General features: G+C 32.4%; 1 protein-coding gene across 1 annotated transcript in view; it reads right to left on the reverse strand.

Annotated features, from left to right (window-relative positions):
* Positions 1 to 2,781: 2,781 nt before the first annotated feature.
* The window catches only part of LOC137656110 (vascular endothelial growth factor A-A-like), a 7,839-nt gene continuing 1,176 nt past the window's right edge, over positions 2,782 to 9,444 (reverse strand). Inside the window, exons 2-6 of the mRNA XM_068390287.1 lie at positions 8,809 to 8,939; positions 7,938 to 8,039; positions 6,684 to 6,803; positions 5,790 to 5,965; positions 2,782 to 3,023 (exon numbers count right to left, since the gene is read on the reverse strand). Coding sequence (XP_068246388.1) covers positions 2,984 to 3,023; positions 5,790 to 5,965; positions 6,684 to 6,803; positions 7,938 to 8,039; positions 8,809 to 8,939 — 569 coding nt within the window. The 3' untranslated portion in view covers positions 2,782 to 2,983. The remainder of the gene's footprint in view (positions 3,024 to 5,789; positions 5,966 to 6,683; positions 6,804 to 7,937; positions 8,040 to 8,808; positions 8,940 to 9,444) is intronic.

Below are 9,444 nucleotides of genomic sequence, written 5' to 3' on the forward strand. Positions count from 1 at the left end.
TTTGTGTGTTTTTGTGTGTGTGTGTGTGTGTGTGTGTGTATACAAGAACAGCAGAGAATTTATATAAGTAATTCCGTTAACATTGAAATGCAAAGCATTGAACTAAAACTATATATTTAGGAAGTGACAAGTCTTAAAACAATACACAGACACTATACAGATACGCATTTACTTCATATATAAATATACATGAATATAAATATATACATATATATACATACATATATATGAATATATGTTTGTGTGTGTATGTGTATATACATATATATATATATATATATATATATATATATATATAAACTGCACACACATATATATATATATATATACATATATATATATATATATATATATATATATATATATATATATATATATATATATATGAACTGCCCGTAATAAACATTTAAGCATAAAATCACAGGAAACAGGAAAGTGAAAGATCAAGTACCAAGTGCTTGCGTGTAAGTATACATGTGTATGTACGTATGTATGAATGTATATATGTAAAATACCGCATTGGCAAAGGTCACATTGACCCACATTAGTCCAGTACAAACTAACCCGAGTCCCACTCCGGACATCCTGACCCTAAAAAAAATGTCCATCAAATTTCTCGCTCCTTTGGAAATTTATTTCGTCAATACAATTGCCGTTCAGGTGTTTCCTGTTTTTTGCCAATGAATGACGTTGTAGGAGTTGATTCTCTTTATTTTTTTTTTATTTGTATTGCGTAAGACTTGTAGGTGGTGGTTATGTGTTTGAGTATTGGAGTGTAATGTATTCATATATGAGTATATATGTTTTTATCTATCTGTGTAGCTATATATATACGTATATATATATATATATATATTTATTTATTTATATAAATATACTGTGTATATATATATATATATATATATATATATATATAAATTTATATATATATATTATGTATTAATATATATATTTTTACATGTACAGTATATGTTATATATATATATATATATATATATATATATATATATATATATATATATATATATATCATCAGCCGTTACTAGGCTACTGCATAACAAAGGCCTCATATATATCCCTCACTTGCGTCTGTTTATGGTCTTTCTATGCCAGTCCACACCCGCAAATTTTCTTAACTCGTTAATCTATCTTCTCTTCTTCCTTCCCCTGCTTCGTTTGCAATTTCTAAAGGCTCATTCTGTTATTCCTAATGTCTATTATCTGTCATTGTCATTATATGTCCTGTGAGCCGTTAGGTTGTAACTGAGAGGTGAAGTGAATGCAACTAACTTTATTTTAACAGATGGTGAGTTTATATACAAGAGGTTCAGGACAAAAAGGTCACAAAAATTCAAACAAAATAATTCTTGAAAAGACAGGCTTAAACAGCGAGATATACAATAAAAAAGAAATACTGTTACAGTGTATGATCATGTGTGAAACACCTGTCCATGTCTATTTCTTTTTCTTACATGTTCGTATATCCTCTACTTTAGTTAGCTCTCGTATCCATGTTGCACTTTTTCTGTCTCTGTGTTATTCTCATCATTATTCTTTCCATAGTTATTTTAGTTGTTGTAAGGCTTTATTAAGGTTCCAAGTTTTTGATGCATAAATTGATACTGCTACAACCATCTAATTAGATACTTTTCTTTTAGTAAAAATTGCGTTTTGCTTTTACATAATGTCGTTTTCTTTACGTATATATATATATATATATATATATATATATATATATATACATGCATACACATATATAAATGATAATCTCGTGAATATTAGGATAGCGTTAGGTTTGTTTAGTAATAGGTGAATGAACTTTTTGTTTTCATTTTGAATAAAGGATATATACGTAATGACGTGTAAAGGATACCAGGGATACAGGATGTGAAAGATAGTACAAAGAAATTATTCGTTTTTTATTGTTTTGTATTTGGCGAATACAGTAGTATGGAGTTAATAACTGTAATACGTAAGTAGCAGTATATAAGGTGATAATAGTTCTTATGGCATAATCAATGATAGTTAGGTTTTAAAGAAGAGATAGGCAGCTTAGGCCTACCTGGCATAACCTATCCTGAGCCCATATTACCAAATTAAGCTTTCTTTCGTGATTCGACATACTAGTTATTACTGTCTACTGTCATGAAAATGGCTTGAAAACATCAAATATATTAACATTGCCAAGTTTTATGATAATTTCACAAGAATTACTATTAACATAATATTCAAGATATTACGTTAGAATCTCTAATTAGGTATAACTGCACGAAATATGAAATCATATTTACTATCATTTTAGTACTATACACAACAAAATAATAACGTCTTATGACAGTACAATGTTATATGTACTTTACGTTACTGAGGTACTTGAAAGTCAAGTGCTATTAATTTGTAATTCATTTGTCATTAATAGCCAAAAAAAATAAGTATTATAATTACAATACGCTAGATGAAATATGAACATGAAGATGAGTGGCAAACAATTGCGTGGAATAATGACTATATATATATAAATATATATATATATATATATATATATATATATATATATATATATATATATATATCTGTTTATCTATATATATACATGCATATATATAGGTATATATACATTTTAAATATATATAATATAATATATATACACACACACACACACACACACACATATATATATATATATATATATATATATATATATATATATAATGTGCGTGTATAATATATATCCATATATTTATATTAACACACATGCGCCTTTACTCTAAAGGGTTGGCTCTAAAAAGCAAGCGGTATGATCACCGCCACATTCCAGTCTTAACTATCCACAAATCTTTCATTGGTTTCATCAACAAAATGCCTCTTTTAAGTGATGAAACCCAAGTAAGCGTTTCAACGCGATTGCAAAATTACATTTCTATAACACGAATGTAATTCAAGTTGAATGTGAATGATATCTTCAACTCCGGAAATGGTCGAATTACTTCTTGAAGATCTCATTCGTCATGTCTGGGACGCACCTGTGAAAGAAAGTCACTTAGAATATATAATGAACTTTAAACTAGTGATTAATCGATATTAATGAACTGTAAACTAGCAATTAATTGCTATTAATGAACTGTAAACTAGTAATTAATCGTTATTAATTAACTAAAAATTGTAATTAATAGGCTTTAATGAACTGTAAACTAGTAATTAATCTATTAATGAACTGTAAAACTAGTAATTAATTGCTATTAATGAACTCTAAACTAGCATTTAATCGGTATTAATAAACTCTAAACTAGTAATTAATCGCTATTACTAAACTAAACTAGTAATTAATTGCTATTAATGAACTGTAAACTAGTAATCAATTGCTGTTAATGAATTATAAACTAGTAATTAATCGCTATTATTGAACTCTAAACTAGTACATGTAATTAATTGCTATTAATGAACTGTAAACTAGTAATTAATCGTTATTAATGAACTAAAGTTGTAATTAATAGGCTTTAATGAACTGTAAACTAGTAATTAATCTCTATTAATGAACTAAACTAGTAATTAATCTATTTATGAACTGTAAACTAGTAATTAATTGCTATTAATGGTCTCTAATCTAGTATTTAATCGGTATTAATAAACTCTAAACTAGTAATTAATCGCTATTACTAAACTAAACTAGTAATTAATTGCTATTAATGAACTCTAAACTAGTAATTAATTGATATTAATGAACTGTAAACTAGTAATTAATCGCAATTATTGAACTCTAAACTAGTACATGTAATTAATCGCTATTAATGAACTGTAAACTAGTAATTAATCGTTATTAATAAACTCTAAAACTAGTAAATAATCGCTATTAATAACTGGAAACTAGTAATTAATCGCTATTAATGAACTGGAAACTAGTAAATAATCGCTATTAATAACCTAAAACTAGTAATTGATTGCTATAAGTAATTAATCGCTATTGATAAACTCTCAAACTAGTAAATAATCGCTATTAATAAACTTTAAAACTAGTAAATAATCGCTATTAATAAACTTTAAAACTAGTAAATAATCGCTATTAATAAACTTTAAAACTAGTAAATAATCGCTATTAATAAACTCTAAACTAATAATTGATCGTTATTACAAACAGGTTTAAAGGCAACTCATAAATGGCAGAGGCAAGGGACAGTAACAATGCCCTAGCAGGAGAGTGCCCTAAAGCCCCCTCTCGACCCAAGCTAGGACCAAGGAGGGCCAGGCAATGGCTGCTAATGACTTAGCAGGTAGACCTATAGGCTTCCCTCAACCCCAACCCCATCCCCATCCCTAGCTCACAAGGATGGTGAGGTTGCAGACACTACAAAACACTATCGAGATTGAGCGGGAATCGATTTCCCGTCCAGCAGAACTCCTGGCATTATTATTATTATTGTTATTATTATTATTATTACTAGCCTAGCTACACCCCTAGTTGGAAAAGCAAGATGCTATAAGCCCAAGGGCTCCAATAAGGAAAAATAGCCCAGTGAGGAAAGGAAATAAGGAAATAAATAAATGATGAGAACATATTAACAATAAATCATTCTAAAAACAGAGTAACAACTTCAAAACAGATATATTATTATTATTATTATTATTATTATTATTATTGGAAAAGCAGGATGTTATAAGCCCCCGGGCATAACCCGTTTTGTTGATCAGGGATCCTGATGTATTGTACTTCAAGAATCATTAGGAGCTAATTGATGGTTGTGGACCCCCTTGGTCGAACGAAATGTCCCTTTAATGGCAGAGTAATAGATTGCAAAGAGTAGTTAAATTCGATTGTCCGATCTTTGAGAGCCCAAGTTGATATGACTTAATTGATGTTTTGTTATAGGTCAATAGTTGGTTGAGTGACCTCTGATTACTAACTGGTCAGTTCTTGGACGGGTTACCACGAATGAACGGATGATCGTGCTTACGATCTATTAACATTCTTCTTTAGTGAAATAAGCCACCATAGTAAAGCCTAGGAAGCCCTTAGTGTTAATGGTAACGAGTAGCCTATATAGTTTAAAAGTAAACGAGGTTTTTCCTACCTGAACATACGATATTGATATTAATTTTTAATTCACTGAATGTTGTAATAACTATTATTATTTTAATATTGGTGTCCATTTATTACTGTAATTCTTTATTATTATTGATGTTTTTCTTCATGTTATTACCAAAAATATATTTTGTGAGTTAAATGATGTAACTTATACACGTAGCTTTTTTTTTCTTTCTTTTTTTTCGGTTAAGACTGCTATTTAATTGTTGAAAACAGCTACTTAATTTTTTGGTCTATTATTATTAGGAAATTATTAATTAATGATTTTAAGTCCTCAAAGAAAAATTATTCCTCTCAAGGCCTCGAATCTTTCCCCAAAAATCACACATATGGACCAGCACTACCTTTCTTATAACTCATGGCTGATGTGGTAACGTCCTTGAGTGGTGAACGCCAGACTGGGGTTCGAGTCCCGCTCAAACTCGTTAGTCTTTTTAGTCGCTGCAATCCCACCATCCTTGTGAGCTAAGGATGGGGGCTTTTGGGGGAGCCTATAGGTCTAGCTGCCGAGTCATCAGCAACCATTGTTTAGCCCTCCTTGGTCCTAGCTTGGGTGGAGAAGGGGCTGAGGCGCTGATCATATGTATATATGGTCAGTCTTTAGGGCATTGTCCTACTCGATAGGGCAGTTTCACTGTCCCTTCCCCCTGCCATTCATGAACGGCCTTTAAACCTTTAAATCAAACGACGCCATTTTGTAACCACCCACCTGCACTTTTCGTCAGCCCATAGCTCTCCTGACCCGCACTCTTGCCAGTTGTTGCAAGGACACGAGCACGAACTAGGATCCCACATGACTGTGTTGGGCATTTGCACCATCCTCTTCCGGCAGGCATTCTCGCGCTCAGGAAGGCAATCACAGGAGCACGTGTTCTTATTAAAAACCTTTAGGGAAAGATTATGTTTAGGTATGGGTAGTCAGATAATGTCTTAAATATGGAGGGTGGTTGATCTGATTAGGTATTTATCTTTTTTATCATTATGAATTTCATAAAAGGGTGCCTATTAATTCAATTCAATCAATTTCTTTATAAGGCTTTTTCAATCGTATGGAATAATAAGAAGACTAAACTGAAAATTATGGTATAAAAGAATTAAATACACCAAAACAGATCTTTCTAGTAACCCCCCTTGGGGGTATACCCCTTAATTATGTTTCCCATATACTTTACTCCTCTATTTCTTGCTTCCTTTGGCACCTGACTACAAACTACCATTCATTTAGCTCCATTAACCTATAAATGAAAAATATATGCCTAATTTCTTTAACAAGGACAATATTGTACATACTGCATTTAACCCTTAAGTGCCTTTGGACGTAATTTTCATTCAATATTTCCACTCCCTTCAGCACCATATGATGTAATTTATATACAGTAATTAAGTTTTTTCGCACATTATTGAAGTTTATGAAACTTTTACAAAATAAATAACATTATATATCAATGGAAGGGGTATTTAGTCAGCTATTCATTCAGAAATGTTGTTAGATGAGTTAAGTTAAAAAAAAAGGGGGGGGGTCTGGGGTGTGAGTGCCAAATCATTTGGCGAGAGGTTGGTACTCAAAGGGTTAAGAAAGCAACAGAATTGTCATTTTTTTTACCTTATTCTTGCCACACTGTTCCTGCGTCTTGTCACATCTGCAGCCACAGGAAACGTGGTCCTCAACCTCAAGGTCGAAACAATGTTTCCTCATTCCCATGTTCGAGTTAAAGGCTTCTACCTGGAAGGAATGGGTCATTATTATCATTACTATCTGAGCTATAACCCTAGTTGGAAAACCAGGATGTTAAAAGCACAAAGGCTCCAATAGGGAAAATAATCCAGTGAGGAAAGCAAATAAGGAAACATAGAATACTGTGCCTGAGTGTACCCTCAAGCAAGACAACTCTTAACCTATGACAGTAGAAGACCTTGGTACAGAGGCTATGACACTGCCCAAGACTAGAGAACAATGCTCTGATTTAGGAGTGTTGCTCTCCTAAATGAACTGCTTACCATAGCTAAAGAGTTTCTTCTACCTTACCAGAGGAAAGTAGCCACTGAACAATTGCATTGCAGATGCAATAGTTCACCCCTTGAGTGAGGGGGAAATAGACAAGAAAAAGCAAGTGTTACATCTGAAAGGAATAGAAGATTGGAAAAAATAATTGATTCTGTGACAGCGGTGAGCACTTTCCACTTGAAAGAAATAAGTGATTCTTGGAAGTATAAGTTTATTCTATTAAGAGATTGGAGAGCAAGTTTTACCTGAAATAAATAAGTTTTTCTCTGATAATGAAGAGATGAATAGGGTCAACTAATTAGAAAATAATTATATAAGATTATAGGAAGAAGGTAAATGAATGAATGAAGGATTCTTGAAAAGAATGAGTGATTCTAAAACAAGGGTGAGGTGAGAGAGAATTATGGAAGGTAAAAAAGGTTCCACCTGAGAGAAATAAAGAAAATTTTTGATAATGGTAAAGAATACATTTTTGCTCTACCAAGTAGTGCTGGAGTTATAATAAAGAATAAAAGTCACAAGCGTCTACCATCTTCAAATAATAATCTAGTATAATTTAGCACTGTATATTCAGTGGAGAGTGATATGCATTTCAAGATATAACTTTGAGATCAATACTGTTTTGTCAAGAAAGTGACCTACGGATTCTAACAGACATTACAGGGGTTCAGTGACTTCTAGAATAATGAGGTACATTCTAGTACACATTTAAAAGAAATGTTTCCCATCAGTTCCTTGTATATGTATAAACGAACTTGCATTAATATGCTAGATAAAGAAGTGCTGTACATTTGAGTAATAGTAGAACAACCCCCTTAAATAGATAGTTAACAGCAGTAGCCAGCTACTCACTCTGATCAACCTTGTAGTGTTCGCTGTCGGCATACACTCCTGGTCCATCCGAACACACATGAGATTCGTACACCTCTTGGCTATGGTAACGCTCGGATACACCTGAGGAATAAAAACAAAATTAGTTGATTTAGTTTCCAACAAGGGACTTGTGCTGGTAATTAAGAGAAAGGAAACCCTGTTATGGGAAAACAGAAGCTAGAAGAGAATTACGGAGCTTGGCAGTAGGTGGAGAGGAACTGATACTGATAGTCCAAAATAATAACAATACAGTGTGTCAAGAAATTCATGTTTCCTATTTGCCTATTTACTGATGTTTTCTTTGAATAGTTTAAAATTTAACACTTTATCAACCTCAGAAAATGTTAGATATTCCAATTACCCAGACACTTGCTCTTTCATATAGGGGAGAGATATCTAACATTTAGAATCAAATTGTCACATTTCGATTTATGTATAGTGTTTATCTGATACATTTTCAGCCTAAAGTCTTCAGAAAGAATCACATTTCGCGAATATTTTATTTCACCAAAATGCCCGTTGAAGAAAAGCCTTGTTGCCGGAAGCGTACAGTATTATTATTATTATTATTATTATTATTATTATTATTATTATTATTAGCTAAGCTACAACTCTAGTTGAAAAAACAGGTTGCTATAAGCCTAAGGGCTCCAACAGGGTAAATAGCCCATTGAGGAAAGGAAATAAGGAAAAAAATGGAATAGTGTGCTTGAGTGTACCCTCAAGCAAGAGAACTCGAATGCAAGGCAATAGAAGACCATGGTACATAGGCTATGGCACTACCCAAGACTAGAGAACAATGGTTTGATTTTGGAGCATGCATCTTGTCTATGGACTATTCAGGCCTTACCTTATCGTAGCCTCGAGGTGGTCTCAGAGTGATAAGAGTATCCCTTGGCCCTTCCATGCAATCGACTTCCATGTAGTTTTTCTTCTTAGCCATTTCGAGGTCTCTAGTGTTCCAGCATTTCTCTGATTGCCCTGTAAGGATAAAGAAGATTATATTATTATATAAGTATTTATAAACTTTTTATATAAAGATTAGATTGACGAGATGGAGAGATAAGATGAAGGAAGAGATTTGGTGGAAGGAGATGCCTTTGATAGAAGGCATTGGAGAAGGTGCATCAGGCAACCGACCCCTTATTATTATTATTATTATTATTATTATTATTATTAGCTAAGCTACAACACTACTTGGAAAACCAGGATACTATAAGCCTAAGGGCTCCAACAGGGAAAAATAGCCCAGTGAGGAAAGGAAATAAGGAAATAATTAAAATTAAATATTTTAAGAGTAATAACAACATTAAAACAGGGATAACTGTGTGAAAGGTTTCCATACTGGGCCATTTTCCCTTTTGGACCCCTTGGGCTTATAGCATCTAGCTTTTCCTATTAGGGTAATAGCTTAGCTTGTGCAGGAATAATAATTGGATATTGCAATTCTGAGCAATATCTTTATAAGGATTTATAGGAATATTTT

This window comes from Palaemon carinicauda, chromosome 17 (genome assembly GCF_036898095.1).
Source record: "Palaemon carinicauda isolate YSFRI2023 chromosome 17, ASM3689809v2, whole genome shotgun sequence".
In the NCBI taxonomy this organism is placed as follows: domain Eukaryota; kingdom Metazoa; phylum Arthropoda; class Malacostraca; order Decapoda; family Palaemonidae; genus Palaemon; species Palaemon carinicauda.